Raw genomic sequence first — 22,997 nt, 5'->3', positions numbered from 1 at the left:
CTTGGCCACGAGGGCACACTGCTGGCTCATGGTCAACCTGTCATCCACCAGGACCCCCAGGTCCTTCTCCTCAGAGCTCCTCTCCAGCAGGTCGCACCCCAGCCTGTACTGATACGTGCAGTTGTTCCTTCCCAGGTGCAGGACTCTACACTTGCTCTTATTAAACCTCATTTGGTTTCTTCCTGCCCATCTCTCCAGCCAGTCCAGGTCTCGCTGAATGGCAGCACAGCCTTCTGGTGTGTCGGCCACTCCTCCCAGCTTTGTGTCATTGGTGTACTTGCTGAGGGCAGACACTATTCCCTCATCAAGGTCTTTGATGAAGATGTTGAACAAGAGCGGACCCAGCACCGACCCCTGGGGAACGCTGCTAGTCACAGGTCTCCAGCCGGACTCTGCACCACTGATCACCGCCCTCTGAGCTCGGCCAGTCAGCCAGTTCTCAACCCACCTTACTGTCCACTCCTCTATCCCACACTTTCTCAGCTTTGCTATCAGGATGTCATGGGAGACAGTATCAAAAGCCTTGCTAAAGTCAAGGTAGATGATATCCACTGCTCTCCCCCCATCTACCCAGCTGGTGATGCCATCATAGAAGGCAACGAGGTTGGTCGAGCACGACTTCCCCTTGGTGAATCCATGCTGACTACTCCTCATAACGTTCTTCTCTTCCAAAATTGCTTGGAGATGACATCCAGAACAAGCTGTTCCAACACCTTTCTAGGGACAGAGGTGAGACTGACTGGCCTGTAGTTTCCCGGATCCTCCTTCTTGCCCTTCTTGAAGACCGGAGTGACACTGGCTATCCTCCAATCTTCGGGCACCTCTCCTGTTCTCCAGGACCTTTCAAAGATGATAGAGAGCGGTTTGGCAATCACCTCTGCCAACTCCCTTAGCACACGTGGATGCATCCCATCGGGACTCATGGATTTGTGTGCGTTAAGCCCACTCAGACGCTCCCGAACCACTCTCTCATCAATCATGGGGGAGCCCTCCATTTCCCAGCCCCTTTCTCCCCCCACCAGGGTCGAGGAGTTCCGGGGGGGAGTCCGTCCTTGAAGCAAAGACTGAAGCAAAGAAGGCATTTAGTATCTCCGCGTTCTCGGCGTCTCCCGTTACCAGAGCACCCCCCTCGTTCAGCAAGGGACCCACATTATCCCTAGTCTTCCTTTTACTGTTTACATACTTAAAAAAAAAACTTCTTATTATCTTTTATCTCTTTTGCAAGCAAATATGTGCACAGCCAGGCTTGCATTGCCATAAACATTGATTTTAATCCATTGCTTGTAAAAACAATGAAAAGAACAGAAGTTAGCAACCAATTAGTTTTTACTGTGTCTGTTGTTTTATTTGCCTAGTGGAAACAATTCACAGAGGCTTAAAATATTTTTGTGATACCTTGCAAGAAAACAGATTTTCTGTGTTGATTAGTAAAGAGTAGTCCTCTAAATTTATGAAATCTCTCCAATTTAGCATCCATGATAAGTAGTTTTAGCAAATTGGACACTGGATATGAAATAATGAAAAGTCAAATACTACTTTAGTAAATAATATTTGAGATATTTTTAGTGCAGGAGAATGGAGAGTTGGCCATGAAGCTCAGGTAAATATTATATGTGATTAAATATTATATGTGACAGGAACAAGTTACCATGTTCCACAGTGGTCTAGGGCTTTTGAAAGAAACACACATTTCACTGCCTGGAAAATTTCCCTCTTCTCTGGACTTTCAGAGAGACATGCTTGTGAATGGAAGGAATGAACATGTAGGGAAGATGTGTATTTATACACATGCACGGGGTACACAGTGGACACAGTGCAATGTGGATGCAGCAGCCACCCTCTGATTTTCAGTGGTAGCCTACTGCCTCCAGAGTGTCTCTGCCAAATTTTGGTAACAGTAGGTCTTTAAAAGACTTGAAAATATTGCCCTTGGGGAATTGTATAATCCAATGTTTCAAGCCATTATTAATCCTCTTGTTAGCTTCTGGATAAAATCTTTTTTTTTTTAATTTATTGCAATTTTCCAAAAATTTTTCTTTTCTCTTGCTGTTGTCTACATAGATCTGAATATATATATATATATATGTATATATATATATACGTGGGCGTGTACACAGTGTAAAATTCAGCAATTGAGAGGAAAGTCGAACCCCTAGAAATTAGAGACTGGAAAATATGACTCGACTGCATTAGTTATTATCCTCAGCTTTGTAGAAGCTCTTCTGAAATTCATTTACAGTAAATAGTTTTATTAAACTCTTTTCAATTTTTTGTTTTTGCTTTCCAGTATCTGAAAGCTGCTGCAAGCAAACAAAATGGCACCGATTCAGTGTCCTCCATAGATAAGATAACCTTGGTTGACCAATACTGAATGCTTTAGCATTAGAGTGGCACAGACCAGCTGAGATTATAGACAATTCATGCAAAGTGTGCAATTATGATTTTTCATTGATTCATGAAATATCATTAGTAGTCATCACAGCCTAAGCAATATAAAATCATTTTGTGTTTCAATTGAAAAGGAAACGGTTGCCTGTTGCATAAATATCCTGTTGTTTTCTAGCCTATGTACAATCCTGAAAATTCATTGTATGCTTGGGATCTGGTCTGAATTGAAGAATAACTGATGTGTAAATCCCTGTCTAAGTCATGTACAAAGGATATTGGGCCTGTCTTCACCCAGTTGGTAGAAAGTGCTACCTCTCCCCACATATTTCAAAATTCTGCTTTAATCCTGGTGCTGCAAGACTGAAGGATCCTAGCATGCTTTGAGATGGATAAATGCTTGCTCCCAATCTAAGTGTTACAAAGGATAGCTCCATTAGCAATTTCTGAAAAAAGGTGTGCCCAACAATGACGTGCAGGATGGACTCGACCCTTAATTTCAGTTGTGAGGAGATTCAAGAATGACAGGTCATAGTCATGAGGACAGCAGCTAGGACTGTTGGTGAAGGATGAGGGAGTCACAATCCCATTAATTTGGGTGTTCTATTGCCCTTTTATCTAGTGTAAGCTCTTTCCTTTTGGGGTATGGAAGAACACGTTGGAGATCAAATATGCTTAAAATAATCTTTTCTGTGCTGTCTTCCCCTCCCCTTCCTTTCATTCTTTCCATTCTCCCTCTCTTTCCCTCTCTCTCCCCCTGTTTTCCAAGCAATTTTTCCTACTCTGATCATGAGATAAATCTTGCTGAAGCCCGAATAAGTAGAGTTAACAGCTGACTGCACAGCTGGTGTGCTGTGACCACAGCTCGTTCAGCCCACCCTGCTTCTCTCACTGCTTTCTTTACGCTGCAGTCTGTCTGTATGGGCACATTAGTTCCTATCTTAAGCAGCACTGCTGTCATCCTACAGTAGATGAGTGTGGAAGTTATGATGTGCACGGCTGCCAGCACCAGGGAACCCCAGGTGTTGGCTCCACAAGGTACATTACCATTATAAGAATCAGTAACAGCTCCTGTTGAGTTGCCTTCACTGCTGTGCAGCTACTGACAGGAAAAGAGGAGCTACTTCTGAGTTTTAACACACATTCTGTTTGTTTCAGTATGTAGGCATTTTCATCTCAGGCCAGCCTCAGGGTCTTTGGGTCTGAAAATCAACGTCTCTTCTAACTTTTTTTCTCCTAGTTTTCTCCAAACCTTTGACAAGAGAGGAAGTGTAATTCTTTAAAGTATTTTGGGAAAGTGTGTCTCACTTTTTCTATGACCTAGTCCCTCCCATAACTTCTGTGGGAATACATGATCTAATCTGCTAACTGATTAAAGGAACACTGTTTTTTAGGTAACTGCATTAATGCGTGTTTGCCATTAACATCATTTTTTTTGTTCATGTTCTTGTTCGGTTTCTTTGAACTGTGCTCTATTATTTTCTTCATTCAGACACGCACAGTTCAAGAGTCAATTTATAGCAGCTTTCCAGAGCTACTGTTTAGTGGAAAATCTGTTGTTTTACGAAATAAAAATACGTTGTTGATACCGGTTTTAAGTGGACCTGTTGTGTGTGTGAAATAAAAATCTATAATAAGATTTTCTACTGTGATAGCTCTATTAAAAAGTTCTTTGTATAATAGGTCATGGTGAAGTTGCTTCTATTTAAAGCATTGAGTTTGATCTCAGCTTTGATCTATAGCTTTTGATCTTGAAAGAAGGATGTTGTGGCAGTGAAACAAAAAGAGTAGGAGAGAGGTGATTTTTTTTTGTTTTGTTTTTGTTATAAAGTTTAAGGGATACTGTCAAGATTTAGTACACACTAATTTGGACCTACCTTTATTTGCTTAAATCTATTTGCAAAGTCCATCTATTTCTACTTGAGAGGGAGTTTGCTCAAGCAGTTGCTTTGATAAGCCTTCTTTTTTACAAAAGCACAGATTTTCTTTTGAAGTTTTCAGGGAATTGACACATAGAGCATAATCTAGTTTTAAAATACAGAAAATACCTTAATGATACCAGGTGGGACTCGGTCTGCCTTTTTTGTGTGTCTTGTTTCAAGTGCTAAACACAAGGCGTTTAAAAAAGCCCTAACCCAAGAATTTCTGGTGGTCAGATTTTCCATGGCTGACATAACTCGGGTCGGCTCCCGTCGCAGCGGAGTTTGAATATCCGGCTGAGAGAGCCGCAGAAACATCTGCTGGAAGCCCCGTGCCTAAATTTAATCACCTGCTGTTGAATAAAGCGTTTAACCGAGGCCTCAGCAAAGGGCTCGCTGCGCTGGGGTGTGAATAAAAGGCTGCTTCGGCCCTCGCTTTTAGGGTGCGTTTCAGGATTCCCAAGGCCGATCGCGGTAAGAGCCGCGTTCCTCAGGTGGCAGGGAAGCTGTGGGGAGATCTCCGAGCGGCGCCGGACCCTGCCGGGCTCGCCCCGTTTATGCCCTTGGCGGGGGGGGGGGGGTCGTAGGAAAGGGCTGGACAGGAGAGCGTCCCTGTGGATCACCCTGTGAGCTACAGGGATGGATCTCTGTGGATCAGCCCGTGCTCCTCACACCCGTGCCGGCCTAGCAAGGGCCGTCCCCGGGGACAGCGTGGCCGGGGGGGACTCGGGGCCGGGCCGGGGGCGGTGCGGCGGACCCCCGGAGGCCGCCCCGGTGCCTCCCGTCCCCTACGTCTTTAAGGCAAGGCTCCTCCTCTCCGCGGGGCTCCGGGGCCGAAGCACGGGGGCGGGGGACCCCGCGGAGGTGTTTCATTTCCGACCGAGGGCTGCGGGGCGGCCTGGGCAGGGACGGGACGGGACGGGGCCCGGGGACGGGGGTGGCGGCGGCGGCGGCGGAGCGGGCGCCCCGCAGCCCGTGCCGGGTGCCTCGGGGCGAGGCTGTCGGGGTGGGATGCCGCCTCACCGTGCTCTTTCTCCCCCCGTGTAGCCTTTGCTGGAGGAGGGCGAGACGTGGAAGGAGAGCCGGCTCGTCCAGCAAGTGAGCGGCGAGGTGAGGGGAGAACCGTTCGCGGCTGGTGCTCGCTTTACCCCGGCCGCCCCCCCCGCTCCCCACCCCGCTCCATCCCCCTGCTCCATCCCCTGCGGATCTCCTCGAGTTCTCCGCCTGACCCCTCCCGTCACGCTTTTATAAAATCTATTTAAATAAAATCAAGCCCGCGTTCGGATCAGGAGTAAAACAGCCTTATGGGGGGGGGGGGGGACGGAAAAAATACACACCCACGTGCTGTTACCTTATTATTTAATAACAACAACCCCGCTGTCTGCAGCTGGAGTTGGTAGTCTGGAGCAACGCTCGAGTGGGTGGCAAGAAATAAATTTTGTAAAAGGTGTAAGAGGTAGGGCGCAGAGGTTTTCCCCAGGATTTTTGCGCACAGCAGTGGTAGCTGTCCATCTGGCAGCCTGGTCTGACATCAAGCACGCTTCCTTTATGCAAAATAAAATAAAATTCTTAAGCTGAAAGCTGTAAGTTTTCTGTTCCCTACAGAAAGAGCAGAAGGGAAAGTGTTTTCGTAGGATGAAGAGCAGCATCTCGCTTTGACCATGCACAAGTAACTAAGCAGGTTACCTAAGAACATGTCATTCTAGATGGGAAAAATGCTTTTCCTCTTTCCAGTGAAGCAATGGAAAAACGTGTCTCGAGTCTGTTTATAGCTTCTTACTAATGCTGAGTAGCTGCACCCAGGTTGCATCTTCTTCCTAAAAAACCGCTATGGTTTTGAACTCCAGGTCACAAAATGGATTCGGACAAACCAGAGGATCAGAAAAAGCAGCAAAAAGAAAAGAAGGCAGGATGAAGTCATTTTCCAAAAGGTAAGGGATCACGATGTGCGTTTGTGTAAAGGGACAAAGGGCAGCACAACTGAAATGCTTTCGGCTGATTCCATTTTAAACTCTAAAGAGGTGGGTTTTAGCATCTTTGGCAAGGTGATAGCGAAAGAATGTTACTGATAATTTCAGTGTTTCACTCTAATTATTATGGAAAAAAAATTATAGTCCTTAAATATGTTTATAATTTCAGGGACAAAAGTTCCCTGTGTTTGTGTCTAACTTGAATGTTTTGCAGAAGTAAGATAAGAGCACTCACATCAGAGGTAACTTGAGAGCTTTTGTCAGGATCTGCACCATTATTTGCAAGTCTTCAAGTACTGTTAGCTGAGAAACAATTTTTCTTGGTGGGTTTTGGGACAATAACAAATATGATGCGTATATTGAAAAAAGTGCTATAACTGTGTCTGGCTTGTCATTCAGAAGGTAATCTGAAAATCATATATTTGCACTATAGGGTCATTCACGAAAACGTGTTTTGGTAGTTATTTTAAAAATAACTACAAAGGATTTTTAAAACTGAATGCAACCTAAATTAAACTATTTTTAAACCAGTGACTTTTCATTTACCTGTTGTGAAACATTTGTGCTATAATGTTAAGCTGACCATTTAAATTACAAAGTAGAGAGGTAAGTAATCAGCCAACACTTGTATTAAATAACTATTTTATGTCCTCTGGGGAAAAAAAAAGTTTCTAATAGCTATCACAAATGAATAGGGATATATTTCCAAATGCATTAGAATTACGATTTTTCTTACTTGCTTTGGTTATAGAAATATATTTTTAATTATTATTTTTAAACCCTTGTTACCTTTAAAGGATTAAAATAGCAGTATGTTGTTTTGCTGTTTCGACAGTGCTTCTAGAATGTATGATGAATCATTGCTGTTTCTGTAGCCAAATTCTTGCTGATAGCATGACTGCCAACTCCTGGGATGTGTTGCCTTAGTATGGGCATTGCAGTATTTGACAAATGTCTACAAAGTGCATTGTTGTATGTGGGTGACTTACCAGCTCCATGGTGAGTTTAAAAAATCACCAAATTGCATCCTTCAGTTTGCTATTACTTTTAATTTGTAACTGGTATACATCATTTAGGAAAAGGTGTTTTGTATTTGTTGCACTTTAGCACTTTAGAATGACATAATCCAAACATAAATGATTGCACCAAGTAATTCAATTTGTTTTCCCATATGTGAATGTTTCTTTGCACATTTACCATTTGTATTTACAATCATTTATGTTAAGATTAAGAACAATTTCTTAAAGTAGAATGTAAATTGTTGAGCAAAATGCATTGAAGGTCCAAATTGCCCTAATATAAGCTACAGTCTGCATGCAGTTTGAAGGAATTTTGAAATGGTACAAAGTAGGTCCACATCTTCAAAAGTACTGTTAAAAGTATCTTACAATATTACACTGTCTTCATCTCTTTTTATAGGAGAAAGCTTCCTCAATGCAAAACCCCTTTATGATAAATTTCCATTTATATTTGAGATATTGTTCAGCTTCTACTGTTCCAAGGTTTGTGAGATAAATCTATAGGGTGTAGATCAGCTGTGTTAGAAATGCAAATACTAATGTATTAAACTAAGATACGCCTACTTTTTTAAAAATACATTGTTGTAAGGTCTGTAAGCAGAAATGTGAACTAAGATTAAAGGCAAGAATACGCATTTTCTTCTAATATCCTTAAGTATCAATTCTCAGAGATTCTGTGTGGATTCAGAGAGCTGCATTGGCGGGGTACTCAACTGCATGGGAAAGAAAAGGCATGTAGATAACCTTACATTTGATACTGAAACTGTTGATTGGGGACTGAGGATGGGAATCATATTCCTTTGAATAATGACTTTTCCAGTAGAGTTAGAGATGAGAAGAGAGGAAAAAGGAGTGAGATCTCCCTGGTACTGGCAGAACCTTATTGCAGTATTTGGATTCAGACTTTAGGTTCCAACTAAGTTTACCATACAGACCTACCAGTCCAGGTAGGTGTTGCCCAGTCAGAGTGGATGGGGCTAATCTATGTTCCACTAGAATTCTTGACTTTCATCTGGCTTCATATTGGCTTGTAGTAGAAACAGCATGGCATAGGTCAAGTAATCCTTTGTGGATAAACAAAAAAACAAGAAAGAAAAAAGTACATAATGAAAGACGAAGGTACCTTTGAAGAAAGCAACAGAGGCAGAGGTAAAACAATGAAGTGAAAACAGGAAGATAAGAAGCAGAGCAATAAGTAAACAGAAAAGTCAAAGACTGGGTATCAGCTTATATCACAAATGTAATTAAAGTAAGGTTACTGACCTGTTTGCTACAGCTAGAAAACCAAACTATACATTGATCTTGCTGATCTTAACCTTTCAGAATGAGCACAAACTTTAAATATAGCCTCTAAACTTTCATGTTCCTGTGCTGTCCGATTTTCCTCTATCATTTTTTTCTTTATGATAGGAAGTCCTATTTCTAATACAAGATGGATGACTTTGCTATTCTGAGACACAGCCAAATCAAAGCAACCACTTCTGCATCTAAGTACAAAATCTAGAACAGAGGTATCTAACTATGGAATAAGTAAAACAGAATTGTGGAGGAAAGGTTGCTGACAACTGTGGGGGAATTACTTCTTGACAAAAGTTGTCTTCTAAACAGTTAAGTTTGCAGGAGCTGGCTGTACACACACATCTCTGCATTTAAAGAAGATTTGAACATAGCATGTGCTGGGTAAGAACTGTGTAACTGGTAGTGCTAACTGCACTCAGGGGGCACATGAACCAGTGGGGAAGCTTGTGTAGAAAGGTGTGGTAGTGCTCTCCAGCGTGGACCCTCACACAATGGATTAATGTGGTGTAATGAGTTTTATGGATGAGAAGGACTCTCTAGACGAGTAACTAAGAGGTCTTTTGCTTTTCTCTCTCTTTTTTATTTTTTAACTTTTTTCCATTTCAAACCTTTTACTGCTCTTTCTCTCAAGCGTTTTATTCTTTTTCCTAGCTTTTACTAAAATCTGTTTTTTCTGCTTCTGTTTCAGTGATCTTTCTTTCTTCTTCTTTGTCTCTTTTGGTCATCTTCAGTACTGTTTATTACTTCCTATTTACTTTTTTCTGCTTTTTAAGTTCCTCCCTTTTGCTCACCTTATTTGATATAGTGCTGTAGATAATCATATGACACTCCCACATTCAGACACAAGTGTATATGTATCCCTTGCATTTCTGCTTTGGTCAACCTTCTTCATCTTGTACTTTCTTTACTCCTTATTTAATCTTATGCTGTCTCTTCATCCTTGTAATTTAGCTGGTCAGCAAATTCTTCAGTCGGTATATGTATTGATACAGAATGTTGTCTATGTGAGAAAATTAGAGGAAAGTAGAACAAAGATTGGAAAGGATTGGTTAAAATGAGTGTTCTGCTATGATGAGACGAGTGTGAGAAATGCTAAGCATTATATTCTTTTGTTGTTTTACTGGACTGTGCCTGTTTGAAAAAGGTTTCTGTTGTCCATACCAATTCTGAGTGTTGGAAGAGAATGATCTTTTAGTCTGAATAGTGGTACTGTAGCATGTGATATGTATCCGCTGTCAAATTTGACGGGAAACATTTCTTTTTATGAGGAGACTGATTCACTTTTACATGAAATACAGTGTTAAAATATAAAAGATGCTTTGAAAGCACTCCTGTAGCAGTAAAAGTGTCATAAGATGAGATGCCAAGCGTACACAGAAGTTAGGGAGAGAGCATTGAAAAGTGTGTGTGTATACAGTAAGGAAGATGATATGTTGCAAACTGTCAAACTTGAGTTTGTCTGCTTTCAGTTTTAGTTTGATTCCATACTGAAACTTTGAGGGATAATTCAACTTCTCCAGAATAATTTCTCCTGCTTTATTGGAAGTACGTTTTTCATGTGTTTTAAGTTTGTCTGTTAGTTTACAGAAAATTTGCTTGCTTGTTTGTTTGTTTGTTTGTTTTTCCTGGTGGTTGTTGCCATTGATCATTCACTTTCTTCTCACTCCAGAGGTTTGCAGTTGTAGTAGTATTTAAGCTCTGTTAATAACCTGAACAAAAATTACTTTGTTGAAATAGCAATTAAATTTTTAATTAAAAAAAAATAAAGAAGTTGTGGTATGTATGACTAATGCTAAATACTGTAACTCTTCTGTACTTTAACAACGAGATCACCAGTGTAACTAAAACACAAGAAATGGTTCTTGCAATTCATTATAACGAGTTGTGGTGTTATACCTGAAGTAGAAAATGTTTCGATGTCTCTGAGGAGGGGAAAAAAAAAAAAAAGAAGAAAATATGGTGTGCTAAGAGAGCTTCCATTTAACTAGGGAATTTATTCAGGATAATGTCCTGCTAATTCAGATGAAGGAATAGTAACATACAAGGCATTAAAGTTTCTTTAAAACTTTTAATTATTATGTATTCTGTGTTTTTCAAAATGAGTGCATTTACTTTAATCCACCAAAATGAGAATCAAAGCAAGGACCAAATCTGAAGTACTTATCTTGCACTTGCACACCGCATAGTGCATGACAGCTAAAGAAAAAATTGTAACAAGTCCTGAAGTCTTCTTCAGCAAGTGTTCAGTGGAATCACTTATGGAACCTTACAAAGCCAAATTTTCTTAATCTTACAGGACTGTAGGAACACTATGTGTTTGCTGGTGTCCATTGTTAGCAGAAAACATTTATTTCCTTTGTCAAACATGGAAAGAAAATTCGAATGCACATCATGCATAGAGTATAATTGCAGTAAATGTTAAGTCATTTTAGAAATAGTGTGTTCTTTTAAAAAACCTTCCCCCTGAATACATAGGAATGCAATTTCAGGCTGTTAACGTTAAACGTTTTCAGTGTTTAGCTTTCTATCCTCATAAAAATATCTGTATTTATGGATTGTTTGGAAACTGTAATTGTACAGCTCCAAAACACTTTATTTTTTAGGATTGCCCTGCCTCAAAGCTGACTTGAGATGCGTTCCATAGCACAAGCAAATACCTGTGCCTATAGGTAAAAATATACGCATAAAAAAAAATAAAAATAGTCCAATTCTGAATCCAGTATCAGCTATGTCTTATATTGACATGACACTACTGAAAACGTTGTTTTCCTTTTTAATAGCACCTGCCTTCATTAACAAGTATAAATGTGTAGCGCATTTCACACTGAGTCTCCCAGATGGATATAATTATTCTGTTGTCAAAGGTTGAATATTCCTATTAGGCCACATTCAAGCTGCAGTTTTAGATCAATGTTGCGACTTATCACCACACATACAATGATGCACCTGCTTCCTTTCAGAGTCTGAGGTGACAATTTCTAAATTATGAGAACTCGGGCCAGCATGGCCATGTGTTGAAATAGTTTAAAGTTTACAGATAATTACAGTAATTATGGTGGTTCAAACCATTGGCCTGCTCCATCCTGTGCAGTGAAAGATTAAGGTCACTTTAATGTAAAAAATGAGATTTGTGAAGGAAAGAAAAAGGCAGTTTTAGTGGAGAGTTTTTTTCCCTTTTGATTTGTAGAAAGAACTGGTTATACTCCAGTGATAGAACAGTATTTGTTAATCAGTCTCATTGGAGGCATTTGAATGAGGCAGTGTTTGCACATGTTATCACATGATAAATTACTGCAATCCACTAATGTCACCAACATTTGAGTCTATCGCTGATTCTAGTTAAAAAGTCATTTTTAGTGGTTGATATGGGCTCCTTTACACCTTAGCTTACAAGTACTTTTTGTCCTTAATTAAACAGGAAATGGAAAATGTGGGAACAGTTTTGTTCTTTCCAAAATAACAGAAAGCATTTGATTCTTTCTAGTACTTCTCAAATGTCTTACTGTCCACTTTTTATACAGTTAATTCTGAGCGGTGATGTAGTGAGTTCTGGGAGTAGAAAGACAGTTGTCTGTTTTAGGGCATTTGCAACTGGACCAACTTACTACATTTGAAAAATGTGATGCAGTGCATTGAAATACTCCATAAATTGTCTTCTACAGTATTTCCTATGGATTTTTGTTTAATTACTTGAGAATATACACTTGGGAATGCCAGTTGAATAATCCACTTGGTCTAAATGTCCCAAAATTATTCCTGAAGTACCTGACTCTAATAACTCCAAAGGAGTTTTAATGGGTCTACTGGCTGTAATATGCTTTATTTCAGTATTAAATGTGTTGTATTTGTATTACATTTATTACTAATTGTCCAGAATAGGCTTAATAATTTTTCAGTGATGATCCCTAGTCATTGTTCTCATTCTGTGTCTTTATCAGTTTAGATTATGTTCAGATACTGTATAGTAAAAAGTGCATGTAGGTGTTTGTAAATGTAGATATTGTCACTTAAAGAAAGAAATACATGAGCACAGAAAACAAACGCTAGAGCTTTTACAGAACTGGTTTTAAAGATTTTGAAAGCTGTTAATCTGCTTTTTCATAGCTGTAGGTCTTAATAGTGGCCACAGGTGCTTCTTATAACATCACCCTTCTGCCCCCCAACTACCCACTAAGAAACTCTTAGGTCAGTAGGGTGGCCCTTAAAAGCACATACATCCTGGGTAGCCTTAACTGAACAGGCAGGATCGAATTCCTAAAGTTGTGTAGATTATACTGTGCTTATTTTGTCTATGCTGCATATATTTGTTTTACTTTTCTTGTGGTTGCAAATGTAGTGACTACTCACAACTGTCTAGCTCCTATCTTCAGATGCATTGCTCACAGGTTTTATGCGAACAGTGCAGACGTGCAAAACTACAGTGTCTCAACATTACCATGGATATTTATAGGATATCAGTATAGTTATCTGTGCTTCAGTTTTCTATGGTTTTGATTCAGAAGTGATTTTCAGTGGTGATTAATAAAGTATAAGAAACTTGTTGTCCGCCTGTACTATAGCTGTGTTGTAGTTAATAATCAGCCCTCAAGTAAAGCTTTTACCCAGAAAAATTACTGATCAAAACGAAGCTTCAGCAATTATATTGTTCTGTACGTGTCTTTCTTTCCATTCTGCCTTTAACTTAGGCGTCCACTGGCTGTTTCCAGACAGATTTGTTAGTGTTCTAAATCAGCCATATCCCTGTTGCTATAAGGAAAGTCCAAATTAAGGCAAGACAGAAGTGTGAGCTCTGGGAATCTGAACAGATGCATGAGGGAGATGTTACGATTGTCCCAGCCACAGGAAACTTTTCGGTTGACACTTTGAGCGTATGAAACAGTTTGGTCATGAGACACAAGTTTCATTTACTGTTTTGATTTTTTGAACCATATCCTATCTACTATTCAGGTCACATGCCCTACTTGCATTGAACACCCACATAATGAATTTGCCTTACAGTTGGTTTTCTCCTCCACTCTAGTACATGAGAAGATAGGGGCTTAGGACTTAGCTGGGAAGGCTGATGAATATCTTACTTATGTTGTCTCATCTGTATTGCAAAAGGAAATGAAATAAGCCTCTAAAATATTAAATGTTTCCATGCCCAGGATCCTATTTATTTCAAAGGAAAGATGGCCACTTCAGGGCTCGTTTTGTAATAACTATGATAATCTTGTTTTTGTTAGAATTCAAGAGATTTCTGTGTTTTGACTTTAGTTCTGATGAATTTAGTAAAGCTACTCACATGTGTAAATGCAGGCCTTAGTTATTCATTCTAAAGATCTTCTTTCCAAACAAACACTATTGGTTGAAGGACAGATCTGACTTCTAATTTCCTTGATCGTCTTTACTGGGAGATGTTATTTTTTTTCTTTCTTATAGCACAGAAGAAACAATTGTGTACGACTTTGGGGCGGGTGCAGAGATAATAATGGGGGGTGGGGGGTGTAACTGTAGAATTCCTTTGTCTTAAGCTCAATTTTCTTTCATCTCCTGCCATTTCCCCTCTCCTGTAAAGTAGGTGCCCTTCTGAGCATATGCGAGCTTACAGTATGAAAAACCTGCAAGGTGGAGTTTGTCACCCAAATTTACCCTCATTGTGGCTTGATAAATTAGGTCTATATCTCAACAATTTTATTTTGTGTTACCATGAGTAAGCCTCTTAGGTTTACAAATGCTTATAAAGAAATAGAAGGAAATACTATTTTTTTTTTTAATATTCTCTATTTTGGGGCACAGGCATTCACATTTAGGAAAAGCAACTGCTTGAAGAAACTAAGGAAGTGATTGATAGGAAAAGTGATTTGGACCTACTTGAATTTATAGATGCAGTTATGTGAAAAGATAATATATTAATTTTTTTTTTTTACCAGTGTAAAGAATTTATGTATCATGCTTTTATTCTAATACATCCCCTTATTCCACACCATCTGTAATATTTTTCTGGGAATTAAGCAATTGCTCCTTGAAAAACTGCCATATCTGTTTATCAGGACAGGAGAGGAGACATAAATAACAACAAAATGCTTTTCAGTATCATGTTAATTGCTCCTACTTTTACAGTTGCTCTAAGATGCTGGGTTGAGTTGTATAAAATCTAGAGATCCTAGACTTCTCAGAACATAAAATCTAGTAGTGTGAAGACACAGTTATAGTGTGACTGTATGTTTACAAACTTCTTCCATAGAAGGAGATAGGATGCCATCCAGAGGGACCTTGACAGGACTGAGAGGTGGGCCTGTGTGAACAAGGTCAAGTGCAAGGTCCTGCACATGGGTCAAGGCAGTCCCAAGCACAAATACAGGCTGGGCAGAGAATGGATTGAGAGCAGCCCTGAGGAGAAGGACCTGGGGGTGTTGGTTGGTGAGAAGCTCAATGTGAGCCAGCAATGTGTGCTTGCAGCCCAGAAAGCCAACTGCATCCTGGACAGCACCAAAAGCAGCGTGGCCAGCAGGGCGAGGGAGGTGATTGTCCTCCTCTGCTCTGCTCTCGTGAGACCCCTCCTGGAGCACTGCATTCAGCTCTGGGGCCCTCAGCACAAGAAGGACATGGGCCTTTTAGAACGAGTCTAGAGGAGGGCCACGAGGACGATCAAGAGGCTGGAGCATCTCTCCTACAAAGACAGGCTGAGGGAGTTGCTGTTGTTCAGCCTGGAGAAGAGAGAAGGCTCCGGGCAGACCTCATTGCAGCCTTCCAGTACCTAAAGGGGGCCTACAGGAGAGATGGGGAGGGACTCCTTTGTCAGGGAGTGTAGTGATAAGACAAGGGGTAATGGCTTTAAACTAAAAGAGATTAGGTTTAGATTAGATATAAGGAGGAAATTCTTCACTGTGAAGGGCGGTGAGGCACCGGAACAGGTTATCCTGAGAAGCTGTGGATACTCCATCCCTGGAATTGTTCAAGGCCGGGCTGGATGGAGCTCTGAGCAATATGATTTAGTGGGAAGTGTCCCTGCCCATAACAGGGGGGCTGGAATTTAATGATGTTTAAGGGATACCTTTAAACCCAAACAATTTTGTGACTCCTAAGTGCCTTTTTTATCTAAGAAAATCATTAACATTGCATGAGATACCTCAAAATATGTGCTGTTTCTAATATCACTGCTGAAGGGTGGGGAATTTTAACATAGTATGGTAGGGTGTTGGGCGGCATGATTCTTAGTTTAGAAAACAGAAGTGTGCTATCATCTTGTGCCTGCACAGCATAGAAAGAGATATGAATGAGCTGGAGGTAGTAAAGAGTTACTATGAGAAATAATAATTCGATATATAATTCATTATTACAGTGGTATAATTATCTTAATTATGTGTGTTGCTTTACAACTATGTAAGATAGAAATGTAAATGTAGGTATCTTGTGCGAATGTCCTGTGCCTGGTATAAAGTGGCATGTAAGTAAATATTTAAATGGTTATATTTAGTTAAAAGTACCGGATCGGACCATTGAATTTTCCTACGGCTTCCTGTGCAGTTTGTCAGGGACATAGGGACGTCTGAAAACCAACCATTTTCTACTTACAGAGTTTATTTCATATCTTGCACTTGTTTTTAATCAGTTAGAGCCTGTGAATGTCCTGCGCAGGAATCTGTTTGAAGTGTTTTTAAAAAGGTTGTGTAATACCAATGACCTAGATGGCGTGTAGACACTAAGTCTTTTCATTTGTTTTCTCTTGTCCAGAGCATTGAGACAGGAAGCATTCTTAGAATTATTTTTAGATTTTTAAAAGTCAACCTTGATTTCCTCTCGTAACAGTAATCCTTTGGCTAGGTCCGAATGCAATATTCACTCTTTCATGGTGCCATATGCTTACAATTCTTTGCTTTATTTTTGGTGCCTCGTTTTTAAAGAAAGTACTCAAAGACTTCAGTCTATATTGGATTGTCATACTTGAAATGTCTGGGTGCAGAAGAAAGCACTCCCCAATGTGTCCATGATTCTTTTCATCATGGGTCTAAATCAAGCACAGTAAGTGGGTTGATTTTTGTTCAGACTAAAGAGATGAACTTGTCTAAAAGATGGACATTTCCTTGCTCCATAATTGTAGTGTCTTTATGACATTGCATTAATTGTGAGAGGAGGATGGCTAAGAGAAAAGTAGTCTGGAATTCTTGTCTCCCTGTTAGCTTATCTCCTCATTTCCCATCTGAACTGAGAAACAATCTGTAGGTCTGAATGTATCTTATGCCTGGGCCATGGTGCTGCTGTTGCTTCAGCTGACGTGTCGTCATTTTCAACTGAGGAGAAATTGGGTGCGTCATTGTGTTTCTTTAACCTCTGCCTTTTGCTCCTTGTTCAATTTCCAGTGTTAAGATCTGGGAAACCTCTTCAGAGATGTCTTTATCTCTGAAACACTGCAATACATTGCAGTTACTGGAACATACTATCCTTTCTTATACCGCATAAATGAACTATGCTATTTAGAGAAGGTGAGCAAGACTGAGTTCTGCTTCTTTGTGATGTAGAAATATACTTAGCTAAGTGTTTTGTTACTTGTTAAGCCAACTTAATATTTATAAACCACACTGAGATTGGTAGAGGTGATGACTGTGAGAGCTTAGGGAATGTCTGTTTGTTGTTGGTGGTGTCCGAGCAATGACTGATGGTTTTCAGCAAGGGAATTACAGTGTTATTTGTCCTTTGTGATAGACTGCAGCTTTGCAGTATCTTACTTGTACTCGTCTTGCCATACAACTTCATGTTTAAAAATCATACGCTAGCCAGTGTTGGACTGTATTCCTTCCATCAATGAAAAGCTAGTTTTTCAGCTTACTTCTTCCTGAATCATCTTTATCTGAATGTGTTTTTTATTCATTTGGCTTGTTCTAAGGTTTGAGAGTAATAATGTTGTAAAATTGTCTGGATGGCAGTGGAAATCCCTTGTGACTAAACAAATCTGTGGAAGAGTTACTTTTGGAAGACTATTGTATGATGTTTAATTGGCCATAACATTGTGAGTATTTGTTAAATGTTTATGAAAACCTGACTGTGGACAGAAAAACATGAACTCTCACTAACTTGCCTGCAGATTTCAAAAACGAAATTCATTTCACAGAGGAGAAACTGGAAAATGAGAGAAGGTGGATCAATATATTGTTGTCTTCATTATTATGATTTTAGTTAATTTAAAATTTATATAAACTTGAAGTGACAACATGAAAAGTAACCAAACCATGAAGTGTTATCAACACAGATAACATCCTTGAGATTTTGTCATGCTTGTTGGTGTCTTGGCCGAGGAGATCCAGGTAGGCTTGTGAAAAGAATTGTTGATTGTAAGTTGAAGCTCAAGGCTTTGTGTTTGTGTTCTCACGCCCTGCCCCACTACCTGCATATTACACTGGGGAGGCTTCTGTTTTCCGTTGGGAATATTACAAATAGCCCCATTGTTGGCCTGCAAAGCACTCCAAAACCGGACATAAAAATAAAGTTGCTTTAAGTTGTTGTGGGGCACAACAACCCCATGCAATACTACAGGCTGGGGGAACAGTGGCTGGAAAGCTGCCTGGCAGAAAGGGACCTGGGGGTATTGTCAGCAGTTGGCTGAATATGAGCCAGCAGCGTGCTGAGGTGGCCAAGAAGGCCAACAACATCCTGGCTTGTATCAGAAGCAGCGTGGCCAGCAGGGCTAGGGAAGTGATTGTCCCCCTGTACTTAGTTCTGGTGAGGCCGCACCTCGAGTGCTGTGTTCAGTTTCAGGCCCCTTGCTACAAGAACGACATCGGGGTTCTTGAGCGTGTCCAGAGAAGGGCAACAAAAAGCTGGCGAAGGGTCTAGAGAACAAGTCTTACGAGGAGCAGCTGAGGGAGCTGGGCTTCTTTAGCCTAGACTAAAGAAGGCTCAGGGGAGATGTTATCTCCCTGTACAATTACCTTAAAGGAGGCTATAGTGATGTGGGGTTCAGGCTCTTCTCCCAAGCACCAAGTGATAAGGGAAAAAGGCCTTAAGATGTGCCAGTGATGATTTAGGTTGGATATTAGGAGAAGTTTCTGTCCTGAAATAGTTGTACGGCATTGGAACAGGCTGCCTGGGGAAGTGGTTGAGTCACCTTCCCTGGAGGTCTTCAAGAAATGTGTAGATGTAGAACTTTGTAGCATGGTTTAGTGGTGGTCTTTAGTACTAGGTTAAAGGTTGGACTAGATGATTTAGTCCTGGTCTTTTCCAATCTGAATGATTCTATAAGTTACGTGTAAGGAGAATTTGGCTACCAAATTTTGTGTTCTGTTTGCTTTTAACGTTAGGAGATGGGGGATAGAAGTAAAAATACACAGAGAGGGAATGTCAAGTTAAAGATGTCCTTACAAGGATATTCTTCATATTCTAGAAGCTAGCGTATAGTGCAAAAGGCTCTTTTCCTGTTTATTGAATTTATTACCATCTTGGCTTAGTTAAGAGTGGACTGGGTGGGTGTTTTGCAATGCAGACTCTTTTTCCAAAGCACTGGCAAAGATTTAACAGTAATCCAGCTGAGTTCCCCTAAGGGTTTGAGCTAAAATTCTGACTTTCATATTAAATTAGGCATAGTTACAAGACGAGTTATTTGAAGTTTTTGTGAAGCATGTGACTAACAGAGCAGGCAACTGGGATGCAAATTGTTTCGTGTATTTTTTTTTTTTTTTGTTGTGTCAAAAATTTATTCAGGATGCAAAAGGTTCTTATTGAACGTTAAGGATCTCTACTCAATTTTTTTTTTCAATCTTGAAAACAAAACAGCCCTCTCAAACTACCTCCCCCCAGCTTCCCATACTTGAGAATTGCTCCCTAAAAAGGGCTTCCCCCTTTTTGCTAAGCATGTGTAGCTACATACAACTATCAACTAGATATGTGTTTTTTTCTCTGTTTGTACCTCACTTGTATTTTTGAAGTACTTTAGCAGATGTTGTCGTTTATGTGATAATGCCTGAATTAGCTTCCACTTTGTTTCCTTGGCCTGTGATTCTTTTTGACAGGGTGCTGGAGACATTTCTGCCAGTATTATGGGTTACGACACGAATGAGAATCGTGAAGTAAATGTTGTTGCATGCAACTTAAGGCAGAAACTTCTTATAAAACTTTGAAATGACCTGTTACCACACAACAACTTTTTTTACCCAAGAATTGTGTTGTGCTTTGAAAATAGTGTAATATCTCAGTATATGACATGTTTAGATTGATGTGTGATTAGAGAAAACGTTAAAAATTCTGGCCTATCTACATTTGAGTCATCTCCACAGTTGTTGCTGGATTATTCCATTGTTGGTGTCAGGTTTAGCAGCACTGGGTGATTTGGGAGAAATGGAAGGTAAAGTGACACAATCACAAAGTCAGTCTCTCCACAGTGTCAAATGCAGTCCTTTTATTTTCATTTCTTGTCTACCTGCATTTTCATATTGTTTTTTTTCCATGTTTTCTTTCCATGTTCTCTACCATGAGTCTCCTCTTCAGTTCATAGTGAAGACTTGATTTTCAGCAAACTATTTCCTCCGTTTGCAAAAAAAAAAAACAAAAACCTACCTTGAGCGTGAAGACTCATTTATAAACAAAGAATGTTAACAGATACACCATTGCAATGAATGTCCTAATGAATGTTCATTGTAATAAATGTTTTAAACCATGTTCTTTACATGGTTTAAATCTTTATCGAGCTCTTTTTTTTCTCTGCTTTACCAATGAAAAGAAGAGGGAGAAGGTGAAATGTTAATGTTAGCTGGTTTGTTCTTTTTAATTGAACAAATGGGAAGAAAATACATATTTATCTACAGAACGAATCTGCACGATTACCAAGGCACTCGTCCTTATTTATTTTCTTTTTGTGCTCTTATTCCTGTCTTCTTATGGACGATGATGTTGAACCATGTAAACTGCAGAGAACAGATGCTTTGTGAATATGTCTGTGATAATTTTGTAAAGGATTTAGGCATTTTTTTGGACGCGCAGAAAATACTAAAACATAAAAACTGAAATAACATGAAGAATATAGTGGTTTCCTTTTAGCTCAAGTAGAAGTGGCACCTCATGATCACACCTTGATGTCATCTGCAATGAAACAAGATTGTAATTTGGAGGTGGGAGTTACGTATGGCCAAAAAGCCTGTATATACGTTAGCTCAATTCAGTAGCTCTCCCAGTCATTTTAGATGCTGAAGGAAGATTCACTTACCTGGGGAGGACTAGCGTTTCTGAGGTAGGCCTTTCTGTTACAAAGTAGGCTGTTGTAAAATAGTCCTGTGGCTTTTCTTGCTTTGTTTTGTTGTGTTTTTCTCAACCCAGCTGGCAGTAGAACAACTATTAATCACCCAGATCGAGTGTTTTTACAGTCTGTTGGTAGTTTTGACAACTGGACTGAATTTCTGGGGAGATCAGTAGCTAAATAGGGCCTTTTATATCTTAATTTGACTGTGGACAAGATTGGTAATGGCTGAAAACTAGCTGTATCTAAAGGTTGCTCAGTATAGGTTTCTTGGTAGAAGCTGTTTCTAAAACAGCTAATAAGAAAGCTGGTTTTACTTAAAATCCTTTTTTGATTGTTTCAGCAAAAGTCAAGGATAGGATAGATATGAAGATATGTAAGATCAGAGGTTCTGAGTTGATGCTGATGCTCTCGGCTTTGTATCTTCTGTAGGCTTTAAAGTCATTCCTTACAAAAAGAAAAAAAGAGCTAATTTTCCATTATTTACTCTGGGGGTTTTTGTTTTAGTGATGTATTTCTTTTTTTGTCTGTCTGTATATGGCGTTCCTTCTGGATATCTAAAGAGAAGATATGTTTGAAATGAGCAAGCTGTAAGATCTCTGTATGTTGCATGTAAGCCAGTCAAAGTAAGTGATCAGTCAGAAAGCTCTTTTAAAATTGACATTTTTTAACATTGATTTACAATTAATATGATTGTTTAATGAGGGAAGGCAAGAAAACGCTGACTGACTTTCAGCAGGAGGTGGCAAGCTTAACGTGTGTGTAAGAGAGCTTGCAGTAAGAAGTAGTGAATTTACGGTCAAACCGTAAGTAATTGGGAGTGGGCTGAGGGAGATGTCCAGTTATTAAATCAAATAGAAGGAAGAAATATTTTTTAAAAAGACAGTATGGGAAGTTAACCTCTGTTTAAATAGGATCCAAGCGGTGAGTTATCGAGGGAAAAGTACCTGTCCGTGTAAAGAAAGGCTTTGTCCCAGATGGGAATATTCATCTCCCAGGGGGTGTTAAGGGTTTGCAGCAATTCCCATCTTTCACAACTTCTTGGCTGATTTGCTATTAGGATATTTCTGCATAAATTGTTTTGAGCTTTCTGTTCTTTCTAATGTCCTGGGTCCTATATGGGTGCTCTGTGTTACAATCTTCCTTGACTCGACTGCTTTAAGACAGCAGAGAGACCCATCTGAAGTCGTAATGAAAACCTGCATCTTTGCTTCTCAGGACACTCTGGGAAGCTCTTGAAGTGCAGGTCAAGCACTTGTGGGGGTGACAGTGGGGAAGAACTCGAAACTGACAGTGAGAAGTGGAATTTATACACACTTGGATCTCTGGTAAAGTATTTTTGGATTAACTAACTGCAAGATTAATTACTTTATAACAACAAGCAAACTGGTCTAACAGGGAGTTCCCGTTATTAGCATAATAAAAGTGTTAAAAATAGAATTCACAGCAAACAGGATGTCGAGTCATAACTGTGCAGTTTCGGTTGCCCGGTATTTATGCAGCTGACCCCCTGTGCTGAGATGAGGGAGCAGCGAGGAGCCGCATGACTGTGAGTAAAATCCCGTTTCATCCGACTGCACCAACATGGCGGCCCCCAGAGGGAGTGGGCTGCCGCCTGAGGGTAACGCGGAGAAATGGATTATCACCTCCGAGGGACGGCACACGCGCTGCTCCCATCCCAGAGGTGGCACAGCTTTTTCAGAAAAGCTGTTCTGAGGCCTGGCAGGTTGAACGGTGCATTTTCGTGTTGCTAGTCGCGTCAAAAATAGTGTTTTCTCTGTGTTAGTAATTCCGGATACCCACTGTCTGGAGCCCAGAGACTTTATTCCAAGCTACTGAACTTGTTTTACCAGATGAATTAACAAACCAACAGTTCTGGGAGATGGGTTGTGCTTCTCAGCCAGAATTACATAGCACGCACTCCGTGCGTTGTGGGAAATGTCCCTCACTGACCATTTAAAGTAGAACTATTGAGAAAATTCTTTCTTCAACTCTGTAGACAAACAGGCATGCCTGCAGCTTGAAGTCTGGACCAGACAGCACTGACATTTCAGCCTAGAGAACAATTTCTGTTCACGATTCCCTGCCTGTTATATGACTGCAGATGAGACAGGCTCACTCCAGAAAGCTCGAGAGCACAGAGCTGTGCTCAGTGCCATATGCAAATACGTGTGTTTTTTTTGCATCCATATTGTGAAAT

The 22,997-nt window shown here is 40.1% G+C and overlaps 1 protein-coding gene across 21 annotated transcripts in view; it reads left to right on the top strand.

The window, feature by feature from the left end:
- The window catches only part of AOPEP (aminopeptidase O (putative)), a 200,248-nt gene that overhangs the window by 115,488 nt on the left and 61,763 nt on the right, over positions 1 to 22,997 (top strand). For 7 of the 21 annotated variants that reach the window (XR_014577181.1, XR_014577182.1, XR_014577183.1 and 4 more), the window contains 2 exons: positions 5,352 to 5,414; positions 6,152 to 6,235. Coding sequence is in view for 9 of the 21 variants with exons in the window: in XM_083819210.1 (XP_083675336.1) it covers positions 5,352 to 5,414; positions 6,152 to 6,235 (147 nt within the window). In the remaining 12 variants the exon portion in view is untranslated. The other 14 variants (XR_014577185.1, XR_014577186.1, XR_014577188.1 and 11 more) reach the window with 10 other exon arrangements.

Source organism: Anser anser (assembly GCF_964211835.1).
Source record: "Anser anser genome assembly, chromosome: Z".
In the NCBI taxonomy this organism is placed as follows: Eukaryota; Metazoa; Chordata; class Aves; order Anseriformes; family Anatidae; genus Anser; species Anser anser.
Note: the sequence above shows the minus strand (reverse complement) of the source record. Positions and strands in the feature narration are given on the sequence as shown.